General features: G+C 48.2%; 2 protein-coding genes across 3 annotated transcripts in view; one reads left to right on the forward strand and one right to left on the reverse strand.

Moving 5' to 3' along the window:
• Positions 1-5,465, forward strand: part of scap (SREBF chaperone) — a 37,087-nt gene extending 31,622 nt beyond the window's left edge. For both annotated transcript variants that reach the window (XM_088928588.1, XM_088928587.1), the window contains exon 23: positions 64-5,465. In XM_088928588.1, coding sequence (XP_088784714.1) covers positions 64-309 — 246 coding nt within the window. In that variant the 3' untranslated portion in view covers positions 310-5,465. The remainder of the gene's footprint in view (positions 1-63) is intronic.
• A 356-nt stretch (positions 5,466-5,821) lies between these two features.
• The window catches only part of LOC148822835 (tyrosine-protein phosphatase non-receptor type 23-like), a 28,091-nt gene continuing 16,695 nt past the window's right edge, over positions 5,822-17,217 (reverse strand). The window contains exons 17-25 of the mRNA XM_088928589.1: positions 16,831-16,985; positions 15,542-15,693; positions 14,992-15,171; positions 11,245-13,726; positions 9,562-9,746; positions 9,363-9,467; positions 7,774-7,912; positions 7,377-7,490; positions 5,822-7,288 (exon numbers count right to left, since the gene is read on the reverse strand). Of these exons, the coding sequence (XP_088784715.1) occupies positions 6,692-7,288; positions 7,377-7,490; positions 7,774-7,912; positions 9,363-9,467; positions 9,562-9,746; positions 11,245-13,726; positions 14,992-15,171; positions 15,542-15,693; positions 16,831-16,985 (4,109 nt within the window). The 3' untranslated portion in view covers positions 5,822-6,691. The remainder of the gene's footprint in view (positions 7,289-7,376; positions 7,491-7,773; positions 7,913-9,362; positions 9,468-9,561; positions 9,747-11,244; positions 13,727-14,991; positions 15,172-15,541; positions 15,694-16,830; positions 16,986-17,217) is intronic.

Raw genomic sequence — 17,217 nt, forward strand, 5'->3', positions numbered from 1 at the left:
ACTGAAATCGTTCTGTCCACACTGAACTCGCTGCGTGCTTCTTCCCATTCTCTCCCACTGCAGGAGGTGGGATGCGGGGCCAGTCTGGGGGTGATCTCGGAGAGCCTGCTGGTCACAGGGGGACAAGGGTGCGTGTCGTTCTGGGACCTGAATTTCGGGGATCTACTACAGACGGTGTACCTGGGCCAGAGCAGCGAGGGGCAGGGCGTGCGACAGCTGCTGGTCTTGGACAATGCCGCCATCGTGTGTGACTTTGGCAGTGAGCTCAGCCTGGTGTACGTCCCCTCTGTGCTAGAGAAGCTGGACTGAACCTGGGAAAGGACCCCAGACCCGCCAGGCCCCACTCACTAGCCTGCCCTGCTTAGCAGTACTGGGATGTCAACATATTTTTCAGCAGATACAGACAAGACCAAAATCTTACTACATTTTATGGGTATGACGGTAGGAATGCAGATTGCAGGCTAGAACAAACCTCTTGGCGGGGCCAGGCTATGGGGACCAAGTCGTGGGAACTCCCAAAGTGAAATAAGCTGAATTGGGGAGGATCTGCGAGGAGGATTGTAGAGGAATTGTCAGTGAACACAGAGAAGGAAGCACCAAGCATCTGTATTTACTCACAGGCAGGAATTAAGGTCAGTTTTGTGACAGGACGGTGTCTCCTCTCCCACATTTGTGTTCCTGAACGTCATTTATAGAGAATGTCGTCCATTTGGCATACCGCTGTCCACAATCTCCCTCCCCACAGCCCTGTATGTGGCGACAACATCGGCATCTTCATCTTTCTTTTTTTATTTATCTCCCCTCTTCCTACCCTCATCCTCAGTTTTTGTCTCTGACTCTTTCCTCTCTCTCACTGTTAGGATTCGCTTACACGACTGTCAAGGTTCCGTTGAAATCTGCGCATGTAATCTCGTTTCCCAGTTGTCTGTTGTAGTGGCAGGATCACACTTCCTGACTCCTTCAAGGATGAATGCACAGGAGTGTCTCTCTCTCTCACATCTCGGTCAGGACTAGGCCTTGTGGAGTGATCACCTAGAACGTGCCAGCCTCCTTCAAGGTGCTAGTATTTCCATTTGCTCTCAAAACATCTGGTGGCTATGACCTGTGCACTGGTTGAAGATTTTTCAGGTACAGCTTTGTTGAAGAACAGTCTTTCTCACCATTAGATAAATGGACTGTTCTGCTGAAGCTATTCACAGGGTATATGAGAGTGAGCATTGTCTGTGTGGCTTGTCTGATTATGAACGTGTGTGTGTCTGAGGAGCTTTTAGGATCCCAGCTACTGTCGGTATCTGGACCTGTCCCTCTATTTCTGGTTCTTACTTTATCTGATGTTTTTATGCTTGTGGTCCCTGGTCCCAGGGTGTCCTGAGTGAAGGAAATGAAAGAAGTGAAGTAGTAAATATCAAACATTTTACTAAGTACAATATTGACACTAAAAGACTTGTAAGCAGCGCTGTCAAATCATATTTTTAATATGCTAAAATCTTTTATTTATTAGCAATGAATTCTGAATACTAGCTAATTTACAATATTTTTTTATTGCATTTCCATAAGATAATTAGAAAGTGTGCCTTGTGGGTGTGTACAAAGTGGACTAACGTTAAGTCTTTCCCCTGGTGGGATGGATGTGTTATTTGCAGGATGTAATTTGAAAAAGCCGATAGCTGTTATATCACAACTCAACCAATATTGGACACTGAGAGCTCTCTTTATACACACTGTAGCACAAAAGCCATTTTAACAGTTATTTACGTTGTTTTTCGTGTTAATGTTTTAGATTAATTGTTGCAGGACACTTTTCACTCCTTATTTCACTTGAGCTACTTTTGTTCTGTGTAGCTGTCTGGGCAGCAAACTGTGTAGCACTTGAGCAACAAGAGCAGAGCAGTTGTTGCCACAGGATATGGATCTTGTGTCTTTTGTGGATGTGGTGCCTCTGCTAATTGGCTGTTAGACTGACCACCTGTGCTCGGTCAGACTGCTTGGGCACAGAGATGAAGCCGAGCACATCTGGGCGGAAGGAAGCACTGACAGGCTGGAATGTGTGAGAGAACGGTGGCATTGGCTTAGTTCATTTTCGGCGGGATGCATGTGCTGGCAAAGTTCTTCGAGTGTCGTGCACTGGGCAGAAGCTGCTGTTAAAAAATCATTTTTTAGAAATGATAAGAACGGACAGCAGCTGTCACTGAGCAAGGACTAGGAGATGTCAGCTTCCAGTTGAGAGCAAAGAGATACCTAAAATGTGTACAGTCAACTGCAAAAGCACACAGATCAGATCTTAGGGCATCTCATGAAGAGTTTTCTTAAGCTATTACCGACATGCTTATTGTGAGGGTAAAAAATCTCTGCTGGATGCTCTTTATTTATAAGAATCGGGGGAGTATTGTGACAGTTTTCTGCTGCGATATGCTTTTTTTTCTGTTGTCCAGCTCTGGATTAGATCTGAAGTTTCTTGCTTAAGGAGAATGCAGTGTAATATTACCCTTGTTCACAAATCCAGGGAAACCAGTAGACTTTCACTCTCTGGGTCTCTCTCTTTCATTTACTAGAGAGGCCCTCACTCATTTCCCTTTTCCTGTCACCCCTCATGGAATCTTCCCCCTCCCCTGAATCACTTACCTCCCCTATCTCTCCCCAGTTCCCCTCCTTCTCTCACTCCATGATTTTACAACTTCCCTCACACCTCTAGAATCTTGAGACTGGGCTGCTAAACTGCAGCAGAGTAACGTCTGCTGTTCCACAGAAAGACGATTGGAGGAAAACCTCACACACAAGACGGACATCTGATCATTCAACGGTTTTAATTTATTTGCTTTTAGATGTAAATATTAAGTGAGTTTTAGAAATACTATAGAAATGCAGCAAAAACTTTGAAATGAAATTATGATTATTTTTGTTTGTCTTTGTATTTTTCCAGCCTACATTGTTTGTGGGTCACATGGTGATTTGGGGGGACATAATGATGTTGGATGCTGGCGTGGTCATCTGTAAGTGTGCTGTAAAAGATGCCAGACCACCTGTTGTGTGACCCACCCTAATCATAAAGTCATAACTGTTCTTCAACTGGGACACTGATCTAGCTGATAGTCCCAGCTGCGTGCTGGAACAGACTTATAACTGAGAGGTCCCATTTTGGCAAGAATCTTCTGACTAAAAGCTTAAAATTGGTTAAGGCAGAAGTTTTGGTTTCAAGACGGATCCAGGAATTCTGTTTATTCTGGTTTTCCTTTCAGTTGAGCTCTCATTTACACCATGGAATCCTGAATCTGCTTATATGTCTATTTAAACCCATTGTGATTGAATCGATCAGGTAAAGGGGAGATCAGTTGGAATGAAATCTGTGATAAGAGCTGAAAACCCCTTTGTTTAGGACTTGGATGGGAATATCATTTGTTACTTTTCTCCACTTACTGTATGAGAATGAAGCTACTGTGAATTTAAACCTTTCTTGGTGGCGATTTGCAGGCACACACATTTCCTGTATTTGAAATCTCTGAAGTAACACTGGGTAACGCATTCTGAGTCAGCAGCTCACATTATATAACTGACCAGGAAGAGCAGAAAGAGATGGCAGGATCAGAGCAGGTCTCTGGCACGTTTAGCTGAGGACACACAAGTCGGTCAGTGCAAGCTTTGTTTGGTCAAAGAGAGTTCACCTTGTTTCAGGATTATGTCAGCAGCAAGTGATGGCTTTTGAAACATCAAGGCTACAATTTAGGCCTGTAACCCCTCATCACAGTTTTCTTAGAATGCGAAGCCTGTGTGAAGGTTAAGGTTATATTTCTGTTATCTTGTGACTGCAGTGTTAGCACCTCATATCCTGATCTTGTCAGGCCTTAGAAGCTAGTGTTGTCCATGGTCAGTATTGGAATGGGAGACCACTAAGGAACACCATATTGCTACACTGAGTGGTATTGGTGGACCAGTAGGTGGCGCTCTGGTTCAGAATTTTCAAACCAATACCCCAATACTGTGACCAGGACACTGCTGTGGGAGGTGTCATCCTTAAGGTGAGACATTAAGGTCTGTTTAATTGAACTGACTGTTGGTAGTGGATTTAACACTGATATCCTGGTTTCATTTAATTTGGGGCCTGCTGTTGGTTTGTGTCACTCAGCTGCGTTTTGTACTTCTGTGGTGGATGAAGTGGGTCCCCTACACTTATATGAAGTGTTTTGGAATCCTTTAAACTTTACAGATGTTATCACTTCTAATTATTTTATTTTTGCACTGATTTATCCCTTCCATTGCATTTTGTACATGCACAAATTTCAATTAGTATTGGAATATTTCAGGTTTGTTGACTGTCATGATAAAATGGAAGTTTGCAACTCATTTCCAGACACCAGATTACTTTTGTGTTGGCTTTGTCAGTTTAGTTGTGGGTCCACAACTGTGTTGTGTTGCATCCAGCCTGGGTCTACTTCCAGACCGTGTCCTGTTGGATGGTTTGTCTCCGTCTAAATTATAGGCTGGTTCAAAACTGCTTTCTCTGGATATTTCTTCTACCAGGCCGTTGAACCAGCATCTGCCTGATGATTCCAGCAAATCTGGACAGAGTTTTTGCTTTAAGTTGCTGCTGCTAAAGATCTGATGTCATAGCTTGAAAAGGTCAAGATAACGAACTAGAAATGTATCATTTGTAGGGGCTAGCAGGAGAGAAAGCTGAACAGGTTATAAATTGATACGGATTGCTGGAACATGCCCTAGTACTGATGCACTTACAGTACTGCATGACCCTTATTAATGATCAATGAGAAGAGGATACTTCAGTGAAGACTCTGGTCCAAATGTGTAATTGCACTGAACAGAAAATGTTTACTGAAGAAAGATAAGTGACTGTGTGTCACTCTTAATGTGCCACAGTGACAGTGGTCCCAGCTCTGAAGCCTAGCTGTACAACTGTGGACCCCTGAGCTGTCTTGTCTTCTGAGAGGCTCCATCACTGTTATGCGATATTATCGGTTCTGATTGTATGAGCAGTTTTTTTTTTGTACGACAGACACTAATATTTCATACTGTATAATTTAAAGATTGTTAAATGTAGGGGAAGCCAATTAATGTTGGTGTCTAATTTGTGAAGTGGCAGTGGTCTTGCCTGATGGACCGGGTTGAAGCCTCTACATGATCCGTTGCAGCTCTCAATTTCTTCTGAGATTTGTAAATATTGCTCTGTACTTTGGAAAATGTAACTTATCTAGGGCTTTGCTTTTTTTACTGCAATGGTGCGCTGTGGAATGTGAAATGAGAGGGGGGGGTGGGTGAGGGGGGGTGGCTCTCTCTGGGTGTAAATATTGAGTGGCTCTGAGGTCTGCTGTCCCATGCTGTCCTCCCCACAAACCCCCCATTACTGTACAGTGTAACCATAGTGTACGTAGAGGATAAAACTAATGTTCTGTACTATTTTTAACTTTAACACAGGCAAAACTTTATACTATTTACAAATAAATGGCTTTGATACTTTAAGTGGTGTTTGTTGGGGTTTTTTGTTGGATATCTAGACAAACTAAAACAAGATCTGGTGCTTCTCATCACAAAAAGCTATTTTGACTAAAAATAGCTACAACACCCACTTACTGACCAGCTATAGATGCACGACCTTGTCCTTTCTTATAATACTGAATATGGATCACTAGAAAAAGGAACTGAACAACCTGCTTCCTCGATACATGTGGTTCATGAGGTACAGCTTTGTGACCCACAGCCAGCCTGCTGCGCTGTACTAGAAAAGACCCAGACCTCTTTACACCTTAGAACTGCTGAAGGAGGGGAATAGTTCATAACCATTTCACAGCAATATTAAAAGAAAGGACACTGATTTTAGCTGTTAATATTTTAATTTTTATTTACAGTTTTAGAAATATCATAAACCGTTTAAGTGTTAAGTCTTTTGATTCACATCTGATTAAGAATGGTAACGATTCCCCTGGTTAATAGAGTATTCCCCCAGTTACATGAAAGCCGCTACTCTTTCCCAGTTATGCTTTAGATCTACATAAAGACAAACATGGTTCCAACTAGTACTGTATAGTGTAGTGTGCAGCAGGTGAGCTCCTGTGGATTTCCATATTCTAGCCCCGTGTTCTCATACATACAAGTAGAAGATGCTTTCCTTGGAGTGAGCCAAAACATGCATCGCCACTGGGGTTTAACCTCAAAACTCCTGCTTTTCAACAATTTTACTGTGATGTTGGCTGTTGCTCAGCCCATTCTTGGAGCTTAGATCATCTGAATCCGTGTTTACTCTGGTTATATACCGCATCTCCACAGCCAGAAGGGGGAAGAGAACACATGCACATCAATATGCCGCCCTGGGAAATGAATGACTGATTCCCACAATCCTCTCCTCAGTGACTTACGGGCACAGCCAGCAGCACAGCTCACAGATATACATGCTGGGATAGCTGGGGGGGAGGGGGGTGCTACATTCTCTGAACTGGACACTGAGCACTAAGGGGGAAGAGAGAGTGGAGGTCTCACACCATCTGTTCAAGACACACAGAGAGACTAACCCATAGTCCTGTGGTCCCAGTGGCAGCAAGGGAAGTAGCTGCAGCTGGAGCGGTTTGGGCCGCCAGCCGGGTCAAGGCTTGGAACACTGAACTGGTCCCGGACTCGGAGAGAAGGACAGAGCTACGGACAGGAAGAAAGGGCAAGAGAAAAGGAGAAAGGGAAAGGAGACGCCGGTTCAGGTCTTGTTGAGTGTCCACAGCGGGTCAAGGCAGCTGAGCGGGTCGTCCTCCGAGGCCGGCCCCTGCAGGCCCTGCCCGTTGTGGTGCTGCAGGAAGCTGTGCTTGCTGATGCGTGGTTTTCCACGGGAGCCACTGTCCAGGGTGAAGGCCTCAGCTGTCAGAGAGGCCAGCAGCTCCAGCGAAGACGAGGAGGAGGAGGAGGAAGTCACAGGCGGGGCCTGAGGCTGGGGCACATCCCCATGGTGATTGGAGTTGCCGGGGGCAACCTCAGTGCTGCTGTGGTTTGGCGAGGGGGAGTGGGCCTTGCTGGGGGAAGAGGGGGCTGGGGGGGTGTGGGAGGAGGGTGGGGGCTCCGCGAGCTGGGCTGACGCAGAGAGATCAAGCTGGGGTTGTGCAGGCAAGCTGCTGGGCTCCAGGCCACCTTGCGAGGAGAGACCGAGCTGAACTGAAGGCGACTCCAAACTGGGCTCCGGTGCCAGGTCAGCAGTGGAGCATGGGGGGCGAATACTGAGCTTGGCAATGGTGGCCTGTATAGAGCTGATCGGCATGTCTCCCCCCAGGACAATGTCCTGGGTTTCTTGACGCGAATATGGCTTCAAAAGAAGAAAAAAAAACGAGATTAGGATGAACGGTAAAGGTCAGAATCTTTTTCTCATTAAAATGTATAAGGCAGTTCTGTACCTTCATGGCGGTGTTGCTGGTGTTCTTGCTGCAGGGGGCAGTAGAGACACCATGGCGTTGCAGGACCTGCTCTGCGTGTTTCAGAATAGCTTCATAGCAGAATTTGAGGTGCAGCTGCAGGATCGAGAAACCAGTTCAGTTCAGTTAACTCTTAGAACACTAACAGCACACCAGGACCCAGTCTGATGTTTCATCAACAGCTGAACTCCTGTGAGTGCTGTAACCAGTGTTTATCACAAAACCCCCTTCTCCAGCAATCCTGCATGTTAGTGTGTGTAAGAGAGTGCTCCATAGTTTCAGAGCTGTAAGTGTGTGTTAGAGAGTGCTCCATAGTTTCAGAGCTGTTAGTGTGTGTTAGAGAGTGCTCCATAGTTTCAGAGCTGTGTGAGGCTGTCACCTTCTCCTGCAGCATGTTCTTCCTCTGCTGCCTCATCTTCCTCACCAGCAGCAGCAGGTCTAGGATGCCATTCCCTGCCTCCAGCTCCTGGAGAGCAGCATACAGCAGACAGAAAGCCCCAGTACGCCCCACGCCAGAACTGCAGAGAAACAGTGGGAAGGGAGAAAGTCCTCTTACTGCTCAAACACAGCTCCCATTTCTCTCACTTGCGCTTAACCCCCCATCTCCAGCCTGTTCAAAAACACGTTAGTACAAATCAATCTGTTCCCCACCAGTTTATCTCAAAACTCCTCTTGAAGATAGCCAAGCAGAACTGTTTAGGCAAACCTTTAAGCAATAACGATCCCCGCACTCCTTGAGATTGTGAACATTTGGCACAAACAACCACTTCTTATTGGTAATCAAAGTAACAGGAGAAAAATACTTCAGATAGAAGACCTCCTTCAAATTAGTTTTCTTTTTGTGCAGTGCTTGAAAAGTAAACCAGGAAATATCCTGTATGTTTTCTTAAAATGAATTACCCTCTAGCTTAACAAATTAACAAATTAAAAACAACGAAATGAAGATGTTGACATACCCTAGAAGACATAAAAGCTAAAGGACGTTTATCATGAAGAGTTATCCTGAGCCACCCTTCATGTTTTATATTGCATAGGGCCTACCAGAGCCAAATGAGGTCACAGCCTAAAAGAAAACAACTGACCTTTTCTACAAATGCCAGGCATCCTCCCACACACCTTAAGACTGTTCTCAGATGCTAACCGTTTCGCACGAGGTTTTGGAATTCATTCAAATTAAATCCTGAAGTGTACACTGTCGTGTCAGCACAACTGCTGAGTTAGAGGTACACAGGCCCTCCAGACAACAGTCGACTGTATTTCAAGCGGTTAACTGATCCGATTCCTCTCTGTCCTGGGCAGGAGAGCTGTCCCTGGGGGAAGCCACACAGCTGATGCCACACTCCACAACACACAGCTTCCAGAGTTGAGAATGACAGGGCTTGAAATCAGCTGTGGCGATCAAAGGTTTGGGAAGCGAAGCCCTTCATATATCAGTGATATTCTGCATGTGCAGAATGTAACGGGCACACATGCACACTGTCCCTGGAAATATGGGAACAGTGTTGCTACCTCTGCAGAAATCACAGAAATGGCATCTGAATTGGAACTTGGTTGAACTTCAAATCAAAGAACAATGGCCAAAACAAAAGAGAGGAGTCGCCAACTACTTTCAGATCGTGGTCTTGTGAAAACCAAGTCGTTCGCTGCCCTCACAGGTTAACAATTTGTTTTCCACACTGCTCATGCATTTAATGTTACAGCGACACAGTGTAATGGTTAGGAACTCAAGTGATGGGACATAACAGCTCTGGCTATTATTCTGTTGAGTTAAGTGTGGGGATTTCTTATGAAATCCTCAGTTAATCAAGATGTAAGTGCAAAATGACATACAGCAGGGTGACGTATCACACAGACCACCTGCATATGCAAAGTACAAAACACTTCAGCTCTTCCAACTTGAAACAGATGCTGCCACATTCCCAGTCCCCTCCACATTATGACCGTAGCCTTTATTCCTGGCCTCCGTACCTGCAGTGCACTACAACAGGGGTGTGCAGGGGTCGCTGGTGGAGGTAGTGTCCGTGCACCTCCTGGATGAAGCGCATGAGGTTGCTCTTGCTGTCAGGCAGCCCCCTGTTGAGAAGAAGGGAGAAACAGAGAGGGGCTGAGCGGGGAAGAGACGCAGCTGGGGAGAGGTCGTGCCTGTGCTGGGTGTGTAGATACTCACAGCTCCGGCCACGAGGTGAACTGCAGGTGGATGATGGTGCGTTTGAGGCTCTGGTCACGGTACTGCAGCCCGATCATACGCTCCACGTGAGTGGGGGTCACCTTCTGTGTGGTGAGGGTCAGGGTGATGGGCCCCTGTGAGAGCTGTTGGCCCCGCTCTGATGGGAAGTACCGCAGCACCTTTTGCTGAACAGTGAGAGAAAAGTGTCATTAGGCGCCAGGCTGGTTGATAATATGCATTACTTACTGCCACCACTAGAGGGAGCCCCTGACTTTACATAAAAAATTTGCCATGTGGTATCAAGTTATAGAAAACACAAACTTATTCAGATATACTGACCTTTGATAAAGCTGTATAAAAGTAGGTGCACTGCAAATGCATAAAATAATATATCAGAATGTCATCTAAAATCCAATGTGGTATATTGCATTTGTAATCTTCAAGTGGTTGCCATAAAACTGTCAACTCAATCAGCATGAGGGTTATGCTCTGTAAAACCTTACCCAGGTTGGAATGCTGTCTTATAAGGTATGTTCTCACTTAAAACTGTTATCTTTCTCAACAGTACCGTACTGATACAAAATGTCACCTTTCACATCACTAGAACATTTCTTGACTGAAAGGGTGCCACTGCAAACACAAGGCAGAGAGGAACGAGACCGAGATGGCGGTCTCTTTCCTCTGCGTGCTAAGTGGTTCTAACACAACCCACATACATGTTCGTCTCTCAAGAATTTTTATTGCCGTACTCTATGGAAGCTTGGACCGTGAAGTCAGATATACACAAGTCAGGGAGAGATGCTGTATGCATACAAACCTATATGAATTCCAGTGCTTAAATGATGAACAGGGATTTGTGCATAAAACATTCTTTTAACATATAACTATAAATCTTAAAATACACTACAATGTAAGTGCAAGAAGAGAAAAATCGCTACAAGAAAGCACAAGCAAGGACAAGTTTCGCTTGTGGCTGCAGGAATGTCGAGCTGAGGGACCTCTCGACTGGCTCAACTGGTAAAAGTGGTCACCTGAGTACAGGTGCTCTGTGAGCACGGGTTCGGGCCGGGGTCAAGTCACTGGCCAACTGTAACAGGAATTCCTTGGTTGCTGATGCGCGATTGGGAGGGACTAATTGAGTGGGACTAGTCTCTGTTCTCAGCAGCCTCACAGGCGCTGACAGACAAGCAGTGCTGTCTGTGAGGGACACACCTCTCACCCCAGCAGCTCTGGCCCTTCGGTAGCGAGGCTCTGCTGCCCGGGAGGTGTGGAAAGACAAGTGGCTCAAAGGAGGGCAACTCCCTTGTTCTCCTCCCTGCGCAGCTGTGGAACTCCAAGCCGAGACACAAGAAACATCCATCTGGCTTTTCCAAATGCAGGGACCGAGTGTGCCAAATATAACGGGCAACTTTAACTGATTTTTAAAAGAGAAATGTTATACTGAAACGATCCAAGCAGATGCGAGCGCAAATGTCAATGCGTGTTAAAACAATGAACAAAACATTCACATTATATCCAGTACCATTCTGATCCTTATCTATGGAACTCCTTCCTGAATTGCGATCTTGAGCCTATCTTGAGACCCGTTTCAGAACTGGATGTTTTTTTTCTGTAAACCACCCTCAAGTCAGCCGCGGAACTGAAGGTGCGGCAGCTGCGCGGTCCTTAAATCGAAGATCATACCTTCTCCAGCTCCTGCTCGGACACCAGCATGACGATCAGCGATACCTTCTGCTCGTGGATCATGAGCCAGAAGTCGGCGGCGGTGCCGGTGAGCGGCGCCTGTGTGGCGATGATCCGGGGGCAGTACGGCGAAAGGTCCTCCACCAAGCTGGCGTTGATGTAGTCGTCCTTGCCTGACTGCAGCACCACACGGTTCCGGTCGTACGGCATAATATCCTGGTGCCGGTTCTTCATGGTGTAACAGCGGGCGATGGCAATGGACAGCTGGCGGGCGTCCTTCTCCTGCTGGTCCTGCAACTCCTTCCAGCGGGCGTCCAGCTCCGTGGGGCCACCTACGGCGGACAGGGGCCTTTCCAAGGCCAGCACCGTGCCTCGGAATCGCTCCAGCTCCGCGCACAGCTTGGAGACGCGCTCCGGGGCCTGGTAAGGGTCGCCCTCGATCAGCCGCACTCCCTCGGCCTTCTTCCTCCGCTGGCCGTCCTGGGGGTCGGCCTTGGTGGGCAGCAGCACGTTGGCGGCGGCCTTGGCGCCTCCGTGCTGGCTCTCGGGGCTGGAGGACAGGAGGTCGTCGGTGCTCGAGGCGTGTCGCTGGAAGAGGTCGGAGGGGCCTGGCGAGGCACCGCTGGCTGCAGAGGCTGAGGCCGGCGGAGGAGTCAGGTGGGCCCCCACCGGCGTGAGGGAAGGAGAAGGTCTCTGTGGTACGAGGCCCAAGGAGGGGGGCCCTGGGGATGGGGAGGGGGAGGGGACAGAGGAAGCAGGGATGACACTAGGTGTCTGGGTGACAGAAGCCCCTGAAGAGGAGGGGAGGGTGTGCTGGGGATGTGAGAGAGGGAGGCCTCCTGACGGCCCCAGGGGCACTGGGTGCTGCAGAGAGACAGCAGGAATGCCCCCAGCAGGAGGGGCAGGGAAGGCCACCGGAGCGGGTGTGGAGACGCTTGGGGGCAGGGGCTGGGGTTGCTGTTGCGAGGCTGCCAGTGGGGCTTGGTGAGGCATGACGGGCGCTCCAGCAGCATAGCACAGTGCCCCCGGCTGAGGAGGAAGGCCCTGCTGGGGGAGGTGCATGGGGTTCTGGGAAGCAGGAGGCTGCTGAGTCTGTAAAGGGCCGGAGCCGGGAAGGAGGAGAGGCTGAGAGACGGGGGGCAACTGAGGCTGTGCTGGGAGAGAGCTGGGGACCAGGTGAGGCTGGGAAGCCAGGGAGGCTGGGGGTAATGGAGGCTGAGGGGGGACTTGGCCTGGGAGGAGGTGAGGCTGTGAGGCAGGAGGGAGCGGAGGCTGGGAGGTAGAGGGCAGGTGAGACTGGGCAGGGTTCGAAGTAGGGGGGAGGTGAGATTGCGAGGGACGCGTGTTCATTCCCTGAGGCTGTGAAGGGACAGAAGCTGGAGGCAACTGAGGCTGAGGAGCAGGGGAGAGGTGAAGAGGTGGATGGTGAGAAAGGTGAGGTTGCGAATGATGGGAAACCGGCAGCAGGCTGGGCTGCGAAGCCAGGGAGGCTGGTGGTAGGTAGGGAGGCTGAGGCTGGGGAGGCAACACTGGGTGCAGGTGATGCTGAGGACGCCCAGAGAAGGCTGGCGGCTGCTGGAACTGAGGAGGAAGTGGTTGCCTGGGCTGTGGCACATACTGGGGGTACTGGGGCAGGTGCTGAGGGGCCCCCGGAGGTGGTGGAGGTTGGTAGAAAGACTGCATGGCTGGCTGCTGCTGCTGCCCCATGGCTCGGGGGAACTGGGCAGGCAGCTGGGAGAACTGCTGCTGGAGCTGCACTCCAGGCTGTGGGTAAGAAGGGAACTGGCCCATCGGAGGCGGTGCCCCGTACCGAGCAGGAGGCATCTGTGGCTGGGGTGGGGGCAGCATCGTGGGGGCTGCTAGGTTGGGCTGCCCAGAGGCAGGGGTGAAGCTGGGGATGGGGGTTTGCACACTGTCCACAGTGGTGGTGGAGGGACGTACCGGCAAAACACCCCCTGCTGGGCTGGGCACAGAACTGCAGGGCTGGGAGGAAGGAGGCAAGCCATACGCAGAGCTGGGAGCTTGCTGGGCAGAGGGGGCTTGGGGAGCGGCGGGAGGGAAAGGGTGCTGGGACGGGAGGGGACCACTGGGCAGGGCCGCGTTGGCAGGAGGGAAGCCCTGCGGCTGGGGAGGAGCGTAGTGGGGCAGCCTTGCCAGGGCCTCAGGCGGAAGCACGTGCCTAGGGAAACGCGGCTGGCTGTACAGGGCAGCGCCAGGCCAGTGCAGAGGGGGGCTGCCTGTGCCCCCAGGGAGGAAGACTTCGGGGGCAGGGGGCCGAGTGCCCCTGGGGAACGGCAGTGGGGGATCGGGCGGGAGGCTGCGCAGCTCTTCTGGCAGGTCTCCCCCCAGTCCCAGGATGGCTGCGCTCAGCTGGGCCAGCTCAGGATCCTCCACAGCTGAGCCCGAGTCCATGTCTGAGGCCTTCTTCTGCAGGGGTGGCTTGGGAGCTGTCGGCCTTGGCGGTGCCTTCTTTTGCATCTCTCTGTAGAAAGACGGTCAGCGAGACAGATGGGAAATGTTAAGACATTGACGCAGAAAACCATCTGCAAAAGCCAAACCATCACCCCTCTGTTGTACTTGCTTTATTCTCCTGTTATTCTCCAGTCTGAAACATATAATGAGAGACTGTACTTTGAATCCTGTTTAGATGGCACTGCAGCTGTAGCATGACAGCCCAAAATACAGTATTTTATTCATTCTCCAAAAACTGCAGACAAATGGTCACCGACTTCCACAAGTTTTAGAATTGTTACAAAAGAATCCACACAAAGCTTAATCTTTCCATTTTCCGTGTCCTTTACGAAGACATTTGAGGCTACTGGTATCGTGTCAACACGGCTAGGAAAAAGATGCAAGTGTATCTTGCCACCACAGACTGTGAGACAGGTAGTTTGAGAGGCAATCATAATTCCAAGGGCAATAGCTGGAGATCTCAAACACACACTGGCATCGGCTCGATTCAAAGTGGAAAACCATCATTCAACACTGACTACATTACTGTGGTGTTCATGGTCAAGAAGAAGCCTCTTGAGCTTCGTGGGCATGTTAATAAGTGGTATGTTTTTGCATAATAAAGTAAAACTCATGATGAGAAAGCATGCTACTGGGAAATGATGGGATTTGGAATCTGTGTTTTGGGATTATCTATTGGCCCTTGATCCCTGGTTTAGAAAGGGGTAATCATGAACTCCTGTAAGGACAGGAGACAAGGACATTGTGGAAAAACACCTGATACCCTCTGCCATGTAACTCCAGCTCTGCTGAAACTGGACATTCCAGAACGGCAATGAACCAGAGCATACATCAACACCGCACACACAACAGATCTTCTCAAATATCCATCTCAATCTCCAGATTTCAACCCACTCGAACACTGAGCTTGGTCTGAGCTCAAAGAAGGCATTTCACAAACAGAAACAAGTGCTCGAAGGACCTAGAACAATTCTGCCTAGACAAATGGTTAGAAAAAGTGCCTGAACCTCACATCACACTATATGAGACATCACTTCAGTGAACTCGCTGCCAGAGGAGCCTTTACAAAATGCTAAATGGGTGTGAATAAATGTGACCCCTGTATTCTCTGGATTTAAATGATCTCTCACACTGTGACTACAGTTCTCTGAAGTATAAAGTAGAACATTTTTAGAATTTATGAAACCAGACATTATCCAATCCATTATCCAATGACATTATCCCCACTATCTGGAAGACAGAGCAGAGCATGAAGCTGCCCTGCGTCTCCCTCACCTCTCCAGCAGCTGCTGCCGCTCCTCCTCTCTGGCCTGGCTAACAGCCTTGGCTCGCTCCAGGAGGCAAGACGCCTTGGCCTCCAGGTCCTCGTAGAACTCCTTCCCCTCCTGGGACTTCTTCATAAGGTCCTCATAGGCCTCATAGGAGGAGACCAGAGTCTGCACTGTGGTGTTCCACCTGAACAGAAAAGTCAAGTCTTGTCACTACTGACAGCACAATATAGCATTCCGTCTCAAAGTGGAAGTCACCTCAAACTCCCGCAGTCCTTACAGTCACCCACGACCGTCGTACATTTCATTCAAGTAACAGAACAAAAAACAAAGAATTTTTCGAACAATAAGCATGTTAAGATAATCAACTGCTACTTTAATTGGGGTATACCTGTAACTTGCCCATACAATATTAAATACCATTGCAGGCAAATACAAGACTGAGTCCTGAGACTAGAAACAGCAGACAATCCTTAGCCTTTTTGTCTATCCCAAACATTTTGCTTTGCTGAACCCTCTTTCTTGCAGTGCCTGCTCATCCCTTTACACCTGCTTACTTGCTCTCTGTGTCAGTCAGGCTCTTGCGCACGGAGGCATACTGGACGTTGGCCTCGGTCAGCGCTTTCAGGATGTTCTCCTGGGCAGACAGATTCTGGTCGATGTACACCTTCACCTGCTCATACTTCTTCAGCTGCTCTTCAAACAACCTCTGAAAGAAGAAACGAAAAGAGTTGATGTGTTTAGAAATCATCAGTGAACACCACTGGTATACAGCTGTACCTCCACACAGCAGAGACACTTTAATTCAGGTGCAATACAGGGGAACTGTAGTCCCATTTTCTTAGACCAGTTATTAAATCTCTCTAAAAAATTAATTTATTGGCAATACCGAAAGATTTTACAAATTTTGAATTAAGCACAAAATCGTGAACTTTGTGAAAGTTATGTAAGTGGCCACGTTGTAGCAAACTTGCATTCGAGTTCCCACCAATTGCAACATGATTCGGCCCTTCCTGCTCACTAGTCTCCATAATGACTAATGTGACCCGATGTAGAAGCGAATAAGTACAAGTTGTGCTACAGACATTTCACCACAGAAATGCATGCAGAGTTTACAAGTAGTACTTGTCGACAAAACTGTCTTAAAATCAAGACCAATATTTCTATTGGATTAAAAGAGATGTATTTACAAGCCTGCTTCTTTACAATGTAATAAGGCTGTATCACGTCACTGGAAGTTTTGTTACCTCATTCTGAATCACAGAAAGCATGCCTTCATCTATTTTGTGATGTAAATTGGAAGTTTTACAAGTTACTGTGTACGTTTTAATTTTAGCATGGTTTGAAACGCACTCATCAGTGCAGATTCTTTCGTACCTCGAAGTATAAAAATAGCGTTGCAGTTCCCCTTTAAAAAAATCTGAACATGCAGTTAAACAGAAATTTTTCAATTTATTCATCGACACAGCTTCACCATAGCAAGTGCCTAAGTAGAAACTGACAGCACAGAAACACGGATAATTTCCCAAAATTTCCAAATGCTCGTCATTCACAGTTTAAAGTAATTCAGTTTCTTTTAAGTTTGAAGAGAGGAAATCAATGGTGGGTTACAAATACCTAAAATCCTGAAAGGAACTACTGTAGGAACACCTATCCAATGAACAACTGCAAGCTTAGCAACGAAACAGACATCCAGGGACATCAAAACCAAGAGCACATTGTAAGATGAAATAAAGGAGGGACTCTGAGACTAATATTTTGTCACATCTTACAGTTTATGTCCATATCTCTTTTAAACTTGGAAGGGCTCTTGAAGGGGACAGTTTATCAGGCAAGTGCAGAGCACCTTCATGTCTGCCCGGTCAGTGGTGACCAGCACACTGGTGATGTCATCTTGCTGGATGAGCTCCCGCAGCTGTTTCTCCAGGGAGGATCGCTGCTCCCGCATCTCCGTCACCTTTCCCAGGATCCGTTTCATGGTCTGCAGGGCCGCCATATCCTCTGCACAGACATAGGCAGCTTCAACAGACAACCCCACAGAGGAGCAACAATATGGGCTCGCTCTCACACTAAAACACAGGCAGTGAGAGTCCGCGCAAATCTGAGGACAAGAATATATTTTTCACATCACCCTGCAATCACAACTGGCAGCCCACTGAAGCTCAGCAGGTGTGGGCCGGGTCAGTACCTGGATGAGAGACCTCCTGGGAAAAACTAAGGTTTCTGCTGGAAG

Source organism: Atractosteus spatula, chromosome 12, assembly GCF_055471065.1.
Source record: "Atractosteus spatula isolate fAtrSpa1 chromosome 12, fAtrSpa1.hap1, whole genome shotgun sequence".
Taxonomy (NCBI): domain Eukaryota; kingdom Metazoa; phylum Chordata; class Actinopteri; order Semionotiformes; family Lepisosteidae; genus Atractosteus; species Atractosteus spatula.